Here is a 17,258-nt window from a genome sequence, read left to right as displayed (position 1 = left end):
CCCTCCGGAAATGCCCCTCTATCTGCCGCAGCCAGGTGTTACGTGGGCGTCCCCTTGGCCTGGCCCAGCCGCTCGCGTGAGCTGATCGCCCACGGTAGTGCCGTAACTGTCGCTCCCTGACAATGCCGGTCATGGGCCTCATTCGGGACTCCGCGAGCAACACAAAGTCAAACCAGCGGTTCCTTTCCGTTTATTTTTCCTCGAGGCTCCAATCCAGGATGATCGACCGGTGTCGGTGTGAGCTAAATACGGAGCATGCAGCCTCGAGGTGTTTTGGGTTCAACAACAACAACATTTATTTCTAGAGCACATTTTCATACAAAAAGTAGCTCAAAGTGCTTTAGATAATGAAGAAAAGAAAAATAAAAGGCAAAATAAGAAATTAAAATAAGACAACATTAATTAACATAGAAAAGGAGTAAGGTCTGATGGCCAGGGTGGACAGAAAAAACAAAATAAAAAAAAACTCCAGGTGGCTGGAGAAAAAAATAAAATCTGCAGGGATTCCAGACCACGAGACCCCCTGACCAGTCCCCTCTGGGCAATCTACCTCACATAAATGAAACAGTCCTCTTTGGATTTAGGGTTCTCATGGAGTCACTTGATGGTGATGATGGTCACGTAGACTTCTGCCTTTTAATCCAGCCATCATTGTTGGAGCATCATGAAGCTTTGAGTAGGTGGAGGTGGCGCAGGAACAAGAAACAGAAGAGAGAGTAGAGGTCAGTACGGATTTTAGAGCCACCATGAGTAGTTATTATGATGAATTGAACATACAGAGTATCAGGATTAAGTTAAATTGAAGTTATGAGAAGGCCATGTTACACTAATGTGTGTTCAGCCGTGTTTTAAACTGCTCTACTGTATCAGCCTGGTGAATTCCTATTGGCAGGCTACTCCAGATTTTAGGTGCATAACAGCAGAAGGCCGCCTGCCCGCCTCACCACTTCTTTTAAGTTTTGTTCTTGGAATTCTAAGGAGACGCTCATTTGAAGATCTGAGGTTACGATTTGGAATATAAGGTGTCAGGCACTCCGATATATAAGATGGCCAAGATTATTTAAGGCTTTATAAACCATAAGCAGAATTTTAAAGTCAATCCTGAATGACACAGGTGACCAGTGTAGTGACATCAAAACTGGAGAAATGTGCTCGATTTTCTTTTCCTAGTTAGGATTCTAGCAGCTGCATTCTGCACTCGTTGCAGTCGATTTCTGTCTTTTTTGGGTGGTCCTGAGAGGAGTGCGTTACAGTAATCTAGTCGACTGAAAACAAACGCGTGAACTCCTTTCTCAACATCTTTCAGTGATATCAGAGGTCTAACTTGCTATGTTTCTTAAGTGAAAAAATGATCTGATGAATATGTGATTTAAAATTCAGATTACAGTCAACAATCACCCCTAAGCTTTTTACCTCCGTCTTGACTTTTAATCCTAATGTATCCAGTTTATTTCTAACAGCTTCATTGTATCCATTATTGCCATCACTAACATTTCAGTTTTCTCTTTATTTAACTTGAGAAAGTTACTATTCATCCATTCTGAGATACCAGTCAGACATTCTGTTAGTGAATCAAGAGAGTCGGGGTCATCAGGCGCTATAGATAAGTACAGCTGTGTGTCATCAGCATAGCTCTGGTAGCTCACGTTGTGCCCTGAGATAATCTGACCTAACAGAAGCATGTAGATTGAGAAGAGCAGCGGACCCTGATAGAGCCTTGTGGACCACCATATCGGATATCATGTGTCTTCGAGATGTGATTACCACAACTAACAAAGAATTTTCTCCCTGTCAGGTAGGATTCAAACAATTTAAGACCCTGCCAGAGAGGTCCACCCATTGACTAAGAATGTTGTGATCAATGGTGTCAAATGCGGCACTCAGATCTAAGAGGATGAGAACAGATAAATGGCCTCTGTCTGCATTGACCCGCAGATCATTCACTTCTTTAAAGTCACCGCCCGTGCCCTCTCTTGTCTCATCGTCGTGTTTCAGGTGCCCAGATTTCATCTCAAACTCCAAACGCGCACCCGGATGGTAAACTAGCAGCTTTAAATGGAGCCCAGTGGCAGCACTGCAGCCTCACAGCGAGGAGCCCAGGGTTCAAGTGCCAGGCGCTCCCTGCGTGGAGACTGCATGCTCTCCCCAGATCCACACGGACTTCCTCCCACAGCTTAAAGACATGGAGGTCAGGTGGACTGGTCCCCAGAGTGTGTGTGTGTGTGTGTGTGTGTGTGTTGACCCTGCAATGGACTGGCGCCCGCTGCTCATTACACTCCAGCATTTCGGCAGCCCTGCTCTGGATAAGTGGGGTTCGATTACAAAGCAGGCGGTGGGGTGGGCTGGTGTCCCACCCACACATTGTTCGCTGGTGTCCCACCCACACATTGTTCTTGCACCACAGTGAGTGGATGGATGGCTACATATGATGGAGAAAGAGAAAAAACTTGAAATTTAATTTCAATCTGAAAGATACAAATGGAGCTGGAAATGCAGAGTTGATTCAAAAGTAAGGAAAAGTTTAGCCCTGGAATATGAGATTTTAATGTCCTAGGACTCCATTTTAAAAATGGCTTGTGGCAGGTCCGGTAATAAAATGCAGCTTCCTTGGAGGACTCGTTCCTGTTTTGTTTTGCACAAAATGTTTTAAGGCTCCAATGAAAGTGTGGGGTGGGGGGAATCACAACAATTACAATCCATCCATCCATCCATCCATCCGCACCTGCAGGGGGCGCCAGCCCATTACAAGACCCACTCAGAGCTGGCTAGTAATCAAAAGGGGGGGGGGCAGAAATGCCACAAGAACACCAGGAGAACATCTGATGGGACAAAACATTGTCAAAATAAAACCAAATAAAAGCTGTGAGGAAACCAAACCTGACCGTGGTGTCGGACCTCCAGAAGACACACCCAGGCAGCAAGACCCAAACCGGGAGTCCAAAGCATGTGCAGTATATACAAGCTGCCTTTGTTATGTTCCATGTGTTTTGTGCGTGGTGCCCCAGGAGGTGGGGCCACCTGCCAATCACCTCCAGGGACAGCCCCTCCGCCCTATAAATTGCCCACAGTCCCTTGCGGTTCATTGTGAATGTGCTCAGGAGTCGGTTGCTTTTATTACTTGCCATGGTTTTACAGTGACATCCCCCTCTAGTGGGTATAATTGGAACTACAGTATAGATATATAGATAAATAGAGAGAGAGCCAAAATCAGAAATAAAGGATACAAATAATCAACATAAACACAAGAATCTAAAATGAACAAAAGAGAAAAGAGATGTGAATCTGAACAATGGCTGAGACACGACACACATGGAGACGTATGGTTAACCAGGGGGACTGAAGAGAAAACTGGAGCAGTCGGAGAAATGACGCTGGCACAAGGGGAGAACACGCAGTCCTATATAATGATAGACAGATACTATATAATTTTAGATAGACAGATAGAGAGGCACTATATAATAATAGACACAAAGGCACTATATAATATATACAAATACATAATACTGAATATTAATTTTAGCTATAAAGTCACTATCTATTTATAGAAAGACAGCTATGAAAGGCACTATATAATAGATAGATATAATAGATACATAGATATTAATTTTAGTTTAGTCAACAGGATCACAAAACTACACAGATAGATAGATAGATAGATAGATAGATTGATGAAAGGCACTATATAATAGATACATAGATAGACAGATAGATATTAATTTTGGTATATTCGGCAGGATAGATAGATAGATAGATAGATAGATAGATAGATAGATAGATAGATAGATAAACACTATATAATGATAAGACAGATACTATCTAATTTTTGATAGACAGATAGAAAGGCACTATATAATGACAGACATATAGATATTGCTTTCCTTACCGTACCGTATAATTAGACTATTGGTGTGAGAAGAATTTCGAAGAAATGGGAGCCTTTTGTTGCGCTTATTAAAAAGCAATTAGCCGCCCTGAAAGTAGATAAAGTTTGAGCAGAGCGCCGTTCACTTTGATGGCTGCAGTTTGGAAATGAGTGGTTGAAGACCCTGTCATTAAAACGGGCCGCAATCAACAAAGCAGAAAGCAACAATCATCCCTTTGTCTATAATTTACTTATGAACAATTCCAGAACGTATAATTAAAAGCGAGTGTAATTAACGTGTGTGACAGTCACGGAGTCTCCCATTAAATTTTTCTTAACATCACTAAATCAACGGGAAATAAAAAAATAAATAGAATTCCTGTAAATGCAGCCGAGTCAACCGCACAGAATGCCTCCATTGAGCGACATGTAAAGAAGGCCATGGAGACTCGGCTGCTTCATCCCTTAAGAGAGCGGTGAGAGGCGCTATATAAAATGAACGGACCTGATAAAGCTGAGAACAGCGTCGAGGAGTGATCTGTCAGATCTCTTCACCCTCTCCTGTATTGTAAACGGTCCAGCTACGCACTCTTTGATGTTTCACCTTATGAATTTTTATTTTTAACACTCATACGCCGCCACGCGCTCCGTAAACGTTGGGCCACTCGAGGATTCCCAGTAGGTCACATCACCATTTCTTTCAATGACACTTGCCAAGCACTGAAGACAACAGTTGGTGACGAACTGCATATAAAGACGTTATCAGGAGCAGATGTGAGGGCAGAGGACGGAGTGCAGACCAAATCTTCGCCCATTTATACCTTACATGGGTCTTCAATCATCTGGGGCCTTCACTGCCGTACTTTGCTCTTCATAATGTGTCATGCAGCAACCAACTGCCAGTCTCGTGCCTGCACAGTCAGCTTGTTTACAAATCTGGGCAGAATGTGCTGTGCCAGTGTGCCGTTTTGAAAATGCAGGGACATCCCTGGCAAAGACCCCTTTGGATGGCAGCACTTGTTCATGCACAAATGGCGCCGTCACAGATGTGCAAGTGACCCATGCCATGGGTGGCACTGACACACACCCTCATGCCATGCCAAACACTGTAAGCTAGCAACAGCTTGGATGGTCCTTGTTCTCTTATGCCAGGAGAACAAAATGCTTTAAAAGGTTGACTTGTCGGACCACTGGACTACCCCCAATCTCGGATGAGGCTGAGCCCACAGAAGTCGTTGGCACCTCTGGACTGTGTTGATGTGCGGCTTCTGCTTTGCACAGTGAAGCCTTAACGTGCATTAGCTGATGCAGCACCGAATGGTTTACTGATGTACTCCCAAGTCATGATATCCATTGACGGTGACGTGTGACAGTTTTTAAGACAGTGACATGTGAGGGGTCAGAAATCACGCACACTCAGAAGTGCTCTTGTTCTTTTACAGACCATAATCTGAATGGATTCCACAAATCTTTTAATTACATTGTGCTCTGTGGAGGGCCAAATGTGCCAAGTCCTAGCGACATATATTGGCAAACTGACGAGCTTTGACTCATCCTTGTTCTTGAAGGACCAGCCCTCTGTTGAAGGCTCCTTGTCCACCTTCATAAAAGGGCAAGTGTCCCTGTGTCCCTCTGACTGCTATGCCTCCGACATTCCAACAGATGGCGCTTCACAAACATTTGTAGTAACGCAATAAAACATCTGCTGCCTCAACTGGAACAGCAACGCCTCACATTCAGGATCAAATGGCTTTGAGGTAACAAAGGACAGGCCACCATGACACACACACATGGCCGGCACAACTAGAACTGCACACTGTTCACCGTGCAACCAGATGTGGCCAGCAAATAACTAAAAAAAAAAGTTTTCTTCCCCCACTTTGCATACCAGGAGAAGGTGGGAGCGGAGGATGCCATCATCTACATGCTACACCGATCCCTCTCCCACTTGGACAGAGGCAGTGGTGCTGTAAGAATTATGTTTCTGGACTTCTCTAGTGCCTTCAACACCATCCATTTTCTGTCCACCCTGGCCATCGGACCACTTTACTCTTATTCTATGTTAATTAATGTTGACTTATGTTTATTTTTTATTGTGTCTTCTATTTTTCTATTCATTTTGTAAAACACTTTGAGCTACATTTTTTTGTATGAATATGTGCTATATAAATAAATGTTGATTGATTGATTGATCCAACCTCTGCTCCTTAGGGACAAGCTGGCAGAGATGGCAGTAGATTCATACCTGGTGGCATGGATCGTGGACTATCTTATAGACAGACCTCAGTATGTGCGTCTCGGGAACGGCAGGTCTGACATTGTGGTCAGCAACACATGAGCGCCGCAGGGGACTGGACTTTCAACGGTCCTGTTCAGCCAACATACATCAGACTTCCAATACAACTCGGAGTCCTGCCACGTGCAAAAGTTCGCTGACGACACTGCTATGGTGGGCTGCACCAGGAGTGGGCAGGAGGAGGAGTACAGGAAGCTAATCAAGGACTTTGTTAAATGGTGTTACTCAAACCACTTACACCTGAACACCAGCAAAACCAAGGAGCTGGTGGTGGATTTTAGGAGGCCCAGGCCCCTCATGGACCCCGTGATCATCAGAGGTGACTGTGCAGAGGGTGCAGACCTAGAAACACCTGGGAGTGCAGCTGGATGACAAACTGGACTGGACTGCCAATACTGATGATCTGTGTAAGAAAGGACAGAGCCGACTATACTTCATTAGAAGGCTGGCGTCCTTCAACATGCAGTAAGATGCTGCAGATGTTCTATCAGACGGTTGTGGCGAGTGCCCTCTTCTACGCGGTGGTGTGCTGGGGAGGCAGCATAAAGAAGTGGGACACCTCACACCTGGACAAACTGGTGAGGAAGGCAGGCTCTATTGTAGGCACGGAGCTGGACAGTCTGACATCCGTGGCAGAGCGACGGGCGCTGAGCAGACTCCTGTCAATCATGGAGAATCCACTTCATCCACTGAACAGGATCATCTCCAGACAGAGGAGCAGCTTCATCGACAGACTCCGGTCACCGTCCTGCTCCACTGACAGACTGAGGAGACCCCGCACTATGAGACTCTTCAATTCCACCCAGGGGGTAAACGTTAATTTTATACAAAGTTATTGTCTGTTTTTACACGCATTTTTATTACTCTTTAATTTTATATATATATATATATATATATATATATATATATATATATATATATATATATATTATATCAGTGTGCTGCTGCTGGATTATGTGAATTTCTCCTTGGGATTAATAAAGCATCTATCTATCTAGTGGACAAGGGCCAAAGCAAAGGGCACCTGTTGGCAGAACACAGCCCACCAGCTGAGATAATGGGGACTACGCACCTGCTAGTTAATCCAGTTTTACTTTATACGGTGCTTTTCATAATCACGTAGTGCTTTTATTACGTAGTCAGCAATATGAACGACTGTAGCTAGAAATGGCAAATAAGACAGCAGTTGTCGGAGGCCATGACAATGACAACTCAGAGATGTCATTAAATCAAGACAGTACCAGGAAGGAGGCCGAGCAGCGGGCCACATTAAAATGTATTTATGAGAAGAACATAATGTGAGAGGGTCCAGGAAGACCCCCAATGGCCAGGCCACCAAGGCAGTGCAGGGGGGCTGGAGAGTTTCAGACGTCACACAGACTTACACTGGAGCCACTCAGAGTTTGTGTGACACAACAAGTAGGCAGGCATGAAGACCTCACTTGGCACCGAGGGACAGATGCATTTACTTTATTACTTGAACATCATTCTCTTGGTTTGTCACAAAACACAAGCGTGTCATACTTTGGGGTCAGGGGAAAATGAACTCCCTTCTGCCCTTCCTGTGTGGGCTGCCCTGTCCAGCTGTTGCTTTTCTTTCTGTCCGACAAACGAAGCCCCTCACGTGTCCGAGCCATTTCTGTGGCCTCACACCAGGAAGAAGACCAAAATGTCCGGTTCTGCTGGCCCAGTGGTCCGGACCCTGGTGGGACAAATGAAAAACTAAAAGAAAAACCTGAGCACCTGCATGAGAGATGGGCCGTGGAGTAACAGAGGCGGATACACCCGTGCAGCTCCCGGTACGGCAGTGACACCTGTGCACCTTCGGGGGGCGCTGTCCACCAACCAAACTTTTATATATACCCCCAAAGACTGTCACAATTGTCCATGAGAAACAGGAAAGACAGACACTCAGTAAGACTGACAGAAAGATGGAGAGTTACGAGAGGCACAACATAATAGATACTTAGCTATTTAGCAACTACATACGAGATCATTATGAAAGGCGCTATATAACACATATGGTACGTAGCTAGATAGTTAGATATGCAAAGCACTATAAAATAGATCATCATGAATGGCACTATGGAACACATACATATCCTGATAATTTGATATGGAAGTAACCACATAATAGACAATTATAAAAAGGCACTATATAATAGATACAGAGCTAGATTGTTAGATAGGAAAGGCACTATATAATAGATGCATAGCTAGATACTTCTGCGGTGGGCTGGCACTCTGCCCGGGGTTTGTTTCCTGCCTTGCACCCTGTGTTGGCTGGGATTGGCTCCAGCAGACCCCGTGACCCTGTAGTTAGGATACAGCGGGTTGGATAATGGATGGATGGATAGCTAGATATGGAAGGCACCATGTAATAGAAAGCAACATACGATTATATAATAGATGCACAGCTAGACAGTTAGATACAAAAAGCAACAAATTCGACACAGGAAGTGCAGTATATAATAGATGGAGAGACGTACGTCTATACAAAAGGCACTATATCATAGATAAATAAGTGAACATGAAAGGTAGTATACAAACAATATGTAGCTAGACAGTTAAATAGAAAACACTATATAATATAGAGAAAAGGCACTACATAATAGACATATATTCATAAAAGCAAAATTCATTATATGAGAGAAAGGCAGTATAAAGACTTAGATTTGAAAGGTACTATATAATACATACTTACATAGCTAGATAGATAGATAGATAGATATAAAGAGCAATATATTACAGAGAGAAAAGGCACTTAATAAAAGATGAACAGATAGGTACACATAGATATGAAAGGCACTATATCATAGATGAAGGGGTAGACAGGAATGATGGTATATAATAGATACCTAGCTAGAAAGATGGATATAAAAGGCACTATATTAAGGAAAAGGCACATACATAGATAGATAGACAGATGGAATACAGGTGAAAAACTCAATCAAAAAATTAATGATATTAGAAATAACATAGTATATCTCCCCAACACTAAGGATCCCCCTAAACCCCAACATCCTGTTATAAACAAATTAAACTCTTTCACTAGGATAGATTTACCTGATTTACCAAAAATAATCTCTCAATTAAAACCCTCCACCTGCGTCCTTGACCCGATACCAACAAGGTTTTTCAAAGAAGTATCAGGCGTGCTAATTGATAATGTTCTTGACATAGTAAATTCGTCACTAGATACTGGGGTCTTCCCAGACTGTCTTAAGACTGCTGTAGTTAAACCCCTACTTAAGAAACATAATCTCGACCCCTCAGCTCTTGAAAATTTCAGACCCATCTCTAACCTGCCTTTCTTAAGTAAAGTTCTGGAGAAGGCAGTCATTATGCAGTTAAATGACCACCTCAATAAACATGCTATTCTTGATAAATTTCAGTCAGGTTTTAGAACAAATCACAGCACAGAAACTGCACTCGTTAAAGTAGTAAATGACTTGTGGGTAAATGCAGACAGAGGCCATTTATCTGTTCTCATCCTCTTAGATCTGAGTGCTGCATTTGACACCATTGATCACAACATTCTTAGAAATCGCCTTAGTCAATGGGTGGGCCTCTCTGGCAGTGTCTTAAATTGGTTTGAATCCTACCTGACAGGGAGAAAATTTTTGTTAGTTGTGGAATTACAACTCAAGACACATGATATCCAATATGGTGTTCCACAAGGCTCTATCCTGGGTCCGCTGTCTTCTCAATCTACATGCTTCCGTTAGGTCAGATTATCTCAGGGCACAACGTGAGCTACCACAGCTATGCTGATGACACACAGCTGTACTTATCAATAGCACCTGATGACCCGATTCTATTGATTCACTAACACAATGTCTGACTGTATCTCAGAATGGATGAATAGTAATTTTCTCAAGTTAAATAAAGAGAAAACTGAAATTTTAGTGATCAGCAATAATGGATACAATGAGGCTATTAGAAATAAACTGGATACATTAGGATTAAAAGTCAAGACGGAGGTAAAAAGCTTAGGGGTGATTGTTGACTGTAATCTGAATTTTAAATCACATATTAATCAGATCATTAGGACAGCATTTTTCACTTAAGAAACATAAGTAAAGTTAGACCTCTTATATCACTGAAAGATGCTGAGAAATTAGTTCACGCGTTTGTTTTCAGTCGACTAGATTACTGTAACGCACTCCTCTCAGGACTACCCAAAAAGATATAAATCGCTTGCAACTAGTGCAGAATGCAGCTGCTAGAATCCTAACAAGGAAAAGAAAATCGAACACATTCTCCAGTTTTGATGTCACTACACTGGTTACCTGTGTCATTCAGAATTGACTTTAAAATTCTGCTTATGGTTTATAAAGCCTTAAATAATCTAGCCCCATCTTATATATCGGAATGTCTGACACCTTATATTCCAAATCGTAACCTCAGATCCTCAAATGAGTGTCTCCTTAGAATTCCAAGAACAAAACTTAAAAGAAGTGGTGAGGCGGCAGGCCTTCTGCTGTTATGCACCTAAATCTGGAATAGCCTGCCAATAGGAATTCACCAGGCTGATACAGTAGAGCACTTTAAAACACTGCTGAAAACACATTACTTTAACATGGCCTTTTATAACTTCATTTTAATCGTAATTTAACTTAATCCTGATACTCTGTATGTTCAATTCATCATAACAACTATTCATGGTGGCTCTAAAATCGGTACTGACCCCTACTCTCTTTTCTGTTTCTTTTCCGGTTTCTTTGTGGTGGTGGCCTGCGCCACCTCCACCTACTCAAAGCTTCATGATGCTCCAACAATGATGGACGGATTAAAAGGAAGAAGTCTACGTGACCATCATCATCATCAAGCCCTTCCGTGAGAATCCTAAATCCAAAGAGGACTGTTTCATTTATGTTAGGTAGAATGCCCAGAGGGGACTGGTCAGGTGGTCTCATGGTCTGGAATCCCCACAGATTTTATTTTTCTCCAGCCGTCTGGAGTTTTTGTTTTTCTGTCCCCTGGCCATTGAACCTTACTCTTATTCGATGTTAATGTTGATTTATTTTTTATAATTATGTCTTTCATTTTTCTATTCTTTAATATGTAAAGCACTTTGAGCTACTGTTTGTATGAAAATGTGCTATATAAATAAATGTTGTTGTTGTTGAAAAGTTCACAACAATAAATAAAAATGAATGTAGGTATGTAATGTAAATGAATTCCGATAAATGACCCAAATTATACAGCTTTTACATAACATAGTTTGTCTGAACAAACAATAAAAATGTTTTCCAAAAACAAACAAAATAAGATGTAAATTCTTAAAATATATATGTTATAAATGCAGGCTTGCGAACAAGTTCTTCACCTCCGGAGTTCGGCGCGCACGTTTCAGTTTAGACTGTAGAGTTTTCCACGGACGCGGGTCAGCTGGCTCGCCGTTACGTCGTCATTCGAACGCGGGCCCCGAGCGTCAAGCGGACGGTTTTCCTCCCAAACGATGAGGTCACTTTGCGCACTTCAGGCCTACTTGTGAGTGAGCGCGCGCAGTTCATGTCGTCTTCGAAATTAAAAACTGCCCAGTTAAATTTTAGCAGGTCGGTGAATGACGTCTACAAAGACCAATAGAATTCCCTCTTCTTAAGACTGCCCAAATCGTTGACTGCCTTGCGTACTGGCTAATAGGAGGCAGCTTTACTAGATTGACAATGGCGCTGGTCAATGCCGTTACGAGACGGCAGGCAGTGGGCGTGCCCCGGCTGCCAGAGCGGAGGTCGGTTGTCGGCTGACCGGACGGGAGAAGTTTGGATTCTGTCTGTGGAGTTTTTTCCCCAGCTTGTCTCCTGCGCGGTTACTGAAGTGCTGCTCAGTTTTGCCGATTCCCGACGAACACATCCGTTTTGGAATCGGAAGGATTTTTACTTTCTTACTGTTGAATAAGAAAAGCCCAGCGGCAGCAATGGGGAACCGGGGGATGGAGGAGCTCATTCCCCTGATCAATAAACTGCAGGACGCGTTCAGTTCGATCGGGCAGAGCTGCAACCTCGATTTGCCGCAGATCGCCGTGGTCGGAGGGCAGAGCGCCGGCAAGAGCTCCGTGTTGGAAAACTTCGTGGGCAGGTGAGTTGTTCTCCTCCACCGTCTGAACCGAAGCTGGGCTCGTGCTGAGTTGCTGGGTACTTATTTGCCGTGGTGGTGAAGAGGAGGAGGAGGGGTGAGATTCTCAGAGGCCGCCTACGAGGTTTGCGCAGACCGTGAGGCGTTTTGACAGCCACGAAGGGAAGCCGCGGTGCGCTGGATCCACCCTGAACCGCCGGCAGGTCGTTACGCAAAATCCGTAAAACGGGGAGAAGAGTGAGCGGCGAGTTGGTGTGGGGTAGCGAGGAAAAACAAAATACAGGAAGGATTAAAAGAGCAGCCGCGGCCCCCCGTACCGGGGTAAAGCCTCGTGTTCAACAAACGGAGTTAAGAGTGGAAGAACCGCGACGCGGTAGCGCCAGGAAGGGGCTCAGGTGGGCAGCCGGCTTGTCGGTGCCGTCTTTGTTACTCCAGGAAGCCTCGTCACCTTCCAGGAAGTGGGGCCGAGAACGTCGGTTTCACCTGTGGCAGCCCGCGCCGTGGAGTGGTGGGACCATTCAGACGCCATGTAGCTTTCTGTTCAAATTGGCTTCCACACTTAAGACGTGGAGTTGACACCACAGAAGGCAAAGGTAGATATGAAAGGCGCTATATTAAATTACAATGGGACACTGAAGAGGGCGCCAGTGAGCTTTCTATAAACTCCATTGACATTCAAGACTTTGTGCCGGGTGCCCAGGTTGGCACTGCTGGTCGGCTTGGTAGCTCTCGTCATTTGAGATGCCATTGAAAACTGGCCACGGAGGGAGTTGACGTCACAGATACAAGAGGCGTGAAAGGCACTATATGAAATTATAAGTAGAACACTTGAGATGTCACTCCATTGTCTTCGATGGCTGCAGGATGAGCGCTTACGGCTCCGAGTTGTCCTCCCAGTCATTGGGTGCCCAGCCTGTGCCCACACTGGCAGCACAGGTTGCACTTGTCATCTGAAGTGCCGTTAATTGCTGGCCACCACCAGAGATTTGACAGAGGGGGAATCTGCATCACCGATACCAAAGGTGTAATACAAAGTCTAGATATGAAAGGCGCTATATTGCTTTACAAGCTGGCATTGATGGCAGTGGGATGAGTGCTTAGGGGGCTCAGAATTTTCTAGCGGGTTGCCAGGTACCCAGGCTGTGCCCACGCTGTGCCCACGCTGGCACTGCAGGTTGGACCGATTACAGTTTTCATTTGAGGTGCCATCAGATGTAGGCCACCATCCGAGAGGTGACACATTTTCAGGGACTGGCCTGTCCCGCTCCATTTCCCATAAGACGTTGGGCATGTGCCGTGTCGTCTAGCAGGTGCCATTTGGTCATTTTTATAGCGTCTTTTAAAGCACACTTCCTTATGAAGTGCTCTACAAAGTGTCAGATTGAAAGCAGATGCGAACAAGCTGGCACAGGAACATTTTACACAAAGGGTGCCAATAAAAGACTTGGATGGCACATGGGTAGAGATGGGGCATATGCCTTGGGGTTGCCAGTTCTTATTTCAAAAGGGGCCTTTTAATTTTCTTATAGTGGGGCTCAGTTGGCACAGTTACTAAAGGTGCAGAAATCTGTCCAGATGCCCGTAACATCTGCAGTGTGTGTCTTTTTATAGCGCCTTTCACAGCGCACTCGCTCACAAGTGTCAGACTGACTGAAAGCACTTGTGTTGAAGGAGGTGAATCCTGCACTCCAAGCAGCAAAATAGAAAGCAGTGTGGACGGGGCAGTAGCAGATGGTGGGCATGATGCCATCATCAGCCAGCGATTGGCGCGAAAAAGCAGGAATATAACAGCAGGAGCACTTCTAGAAAATACAAGTGGGGGGCGCCAGTTGTCACCTGGCCTGCCCTGATGACCCTTTGAATTGTCATCTTCTGCTTCATAGGTGGGGTGTCCTTTGGGGTGTGGCACAATTCTTCATCGCCACAGCCTCGTCATCCTCATTACCTTTTTAATTATGAATCCATCCAGTCGCTTCTTCACTTAAGGGTTGTAAAGAGCTGGTGCCAGGCGCTGGCCCTGGAGTAGGAGCCCGTTAATCACAGGGCACACACATGCATGCCCAGTGCCAGCCATGTGTTTCGGGAGGAGAGCTGGAGTAGCAGGGACAAAGTGGCACACACAGGGAGAACAAGTGGCTTCTACACAGACAGTGCCCTGGCTGGCATTTGTACCCGGGACTCTGGAGCCGTGTGGCCGCAGTTTGCGTCTCTTCCTCACATTAGTTTTTCCATAAAGCACAGTCTGCTTAAATGCTGGCACTTTCAGCCATGTTTTTATATAGTGCCTTTCACAAAACAGTTTACAGGAAGGGCGCCAGGCAAAAGAAATTGGATAGTATATGGGTAGAGATGGGGCATTTGCTTCAGGTTTGTGTGCTTTCCTTCTTTCTAAAGGGCTTGGTTGGCACCATATAATTAAAGTGTCAGAAAGTGCTCAAATATCGGTAATGTATGCCAAGTGAGGCAGTTGATACCCCTGGAGGGCAGCAGGGTGACCCGGGTTTGTTTGATAAGATTGGTGGCTGCCCATCTGTTGGAACAGAACAGAACAGAACCAAACGGGTAAAAAAGAAATAAACAAAGAAACAAACACATCCGCTGTTTCATTATTAGGGCTGTAGGAAACTCTTTGCCCAACCTGGCAGCACCGGGCAAAAGGCAGAAACAAAGCCTGGACAGGCCGGGACACCAGATGCCCAATTTAAAGTCCCCTACTTCAATTTTGGATGGCGGAGGAAAACTTAAAAAATATAATCAAGGGAAGCCCCCACATTGGCACGAGGAGGACATTCGGGGTCTGCGCAGAAGGTGAGATTGGTCAGGGAGGTGGGCCTGTGAGGCAGAAGCACCGACAACTGGGCCAACTGGGAAAGTCCCCTGCCATAGTCTCCATCCACCTGGTTAGACTTGTGAGGGACCAGTGTGGGCATTGAGAGTGGGTGCAAGGTAGATACCCACCCTGGAGGGGGCACCAGTCCACTTTTACTGGGCCAGTTGTTAGAGCAGATAGATACCCACCCTGAAGTGTGTGCCAATCCCCCATTTTTCCTGGTGCCAGTTGAGTTTTAGTTCAGTTAAATGACCCCATGTAGGCCTTGAACCTTTGTGTCTGGACGGGTCAGCAGTGCCAGCTCGTGTCCCCAGTGACCGGGTGTGGTTAGTGAGACCCCCCCTCAATGTTGTCCTTGGTCACTTGTCTCCCTAGAGGTGACGTGCGTGCGTGCGTGTGTGTGTGCGTGCGTGTGAGTGTGTGTGCGCGTGTGTGTTTGCGCGTGTGTGTTTGCGCGCGTGTGTTTGCGCGCGTGTGTGTGTGTGTGTGTGTGTGCGCGTGCGTGTGTGTGTGCTGTGTGCGTGTGTGTGTGTGTGTGCGCGCGTGTGTGTGTGTGTGTGTGCATGTGCGCGCGTGTGTGTGTGTGTGTGTGTGTGTGCGCGCGTGTGTGTGTGTGTGTGCGCGCGCGCTCGCTCTCCTCCTGGCCGGCCACTCTGCTGATTCACAATCCGGTTTAACCAGAAGCTCCTCCCTGACCTTTCATGTGTCGGCCGTCCAGTTTCAGGTCATGTGACGATGCCATTGTCCTGTTCCTCTTTTGTTTTTATTTTTTGTTCTTTTTAAAAACCAGGAAGCACTTTGTTCCCAAACACTTGATTATTGAAGTCGCGCCCGTTCCAAGGCTGCATTGTGTGGTCAGTTGGCGCGCCGCTCCCCGCGGTGAAGGACGTCACAAAAATGGACTTGGATTGGCTGAGCTGCGATCTGAAGAACAAAGAACTGGACTTGTCAGTTTACAAGAACGTGTAAATGATGAAGCTTTATATAGCGCCTTTCACCGTGACTCCTGTCTCCGTACCTCAGCTTATGAGATAACACATCCAGCTGTTCATATAGCGCCTCTCACAATGACAAGCATCTTTATATGGCGCCTTTCACTGTGACTCATGTCACTCGTAGTACTCGGCTGATGAGAGGTTTTGCCACTCTTAGTCCAGTAGTCGGCCCCCTTTGAGTTGCTCTTCTCACACTGGGCACACTGTCATTGGCTACGATGCCCAGTAAAGTGGAGACCCCCGTGAGCCCCTCACACACAGACACAGCTGAGTGCTGACTTACTTCATCGTGAGGCCTTTGAACACGTGAAGGGGTGACGGCTGCAGCAGGGCCACGCACAGAGTGATAAGGCTGCCCACCACCCCACATAATGCCGATGACACAGAAGTAAAGAAGAGCAAGTGCAGCGGGCATCTGCTGGATTGGCATGGTAGTCAAGGAAAGCCCGTCATAGAGATGAAATGGGCACCTCGCCCTGCTTTTTAATTCCTTTCCATATGTAGTTGGTGGCACAGCTATTGGCCCTCGGGATGCCCCCAGCTTTTTTTTTTTTTCCTGCCTCCAGGTGCCATCGGCCTGCCGTGCGGTTTGTTATGCAAACGTCTTCCCATTCATCCGCGCTGGTGTTCTAATTTGCAAAGCCCCTCGGGGTGCTTGGGGTGTATTTCAACATGGACCTCAGTGAGTGGCAGATGAGGTGGTGCCAACTTGTGGTTACTGTGCTGATGTGTCATTTAGAAAATAAGGGTGTTTGAATTTGAGGCTCTTCTGTTCTTTCTCATCTGTGGCATAGTGTGGCACACTAGTTGCCCCTGGCACTGGCCTTCCATTAGCCTGTCCACACTGGCGTGTCTTTGCAGGAGTTGTATTAGCTTTTAATTAATTATAACTTGAAACGTCACGAGGGAGAAAAGAGCAACGCACACTGGTGGTCCAAATTAGGGGGACAGCTGGAGGGGCAGCATCAGGATGGAGCAAAGCAGGACCCTGCCTTTCTGTTTTAGACCCCGCTTACCCCCTCTTCAGTTCAGACAGAGGGTCTAAAGCCAGTTCTGCTTTGGCCTCAACCCTGGACGGACCACCTGTGAGACACAACACCACTCACACACACACACACACCTGCATTCTCCTAAGTGACCCTCACAAACAGGGGGAGGACTTGCAGACCTCCATACAGGAACCCCAGAGGTGGG

At 45.7% G+C, this 17,258-nt stretch overlaps 1 protein-coding gene across 5 annotated transcripts in view; it reads left to right on the top strand.

Moving 5' to 3' along the window:
- The first annotated feature begins 11,895 nt into the window (after window positions 1-11,895).
- Window positions 11,896-17,258, top strand: part of dnm2a (dynamin 2a) — a 77,168-nt gene continuing 71,805 nt past the window's right edge. For 4 of the 5 annotated variants that reach the window (XM_039772498.1, XM_039772496.1, XM_039772497.1 and 1 more), the window contains exon 1: window positions 11,897-12,242. In XM_039772498.1, coding sequence (XP_039628432.1) covers window positions 12,082-12,242 — 161 coding nt within the window. In that variant the 5' untranslated portion in view covers window positions 11,897-12,081. Of the gene's footprint in view, window positions 12,243-17,258 lie in introns of all 5 variants that reach the window. The other variant, XM_039772494.1, reaches the window with a different exon arrangement.

This window comes from Polypterus senegalus, chromosome 12, assembly GCF_016835505.1.
Source record: "Polypterus senegalus isolate Bchr_013 chromosome 12, ASM1683550v1, whole genome shotgun sequence".
Classification (NCBI taxonomy): Eukaryota; Metazoa; Chordata; class Cladistia; order Polypteriformes; family Polypteridae; genus Polypterus; species Polypterus senegalus.
The sequence above is the reverse complement of the archived record's forward strand: the minus strand, read 5'-3'. Positions and strand labels throughout refer to the sequence as shown.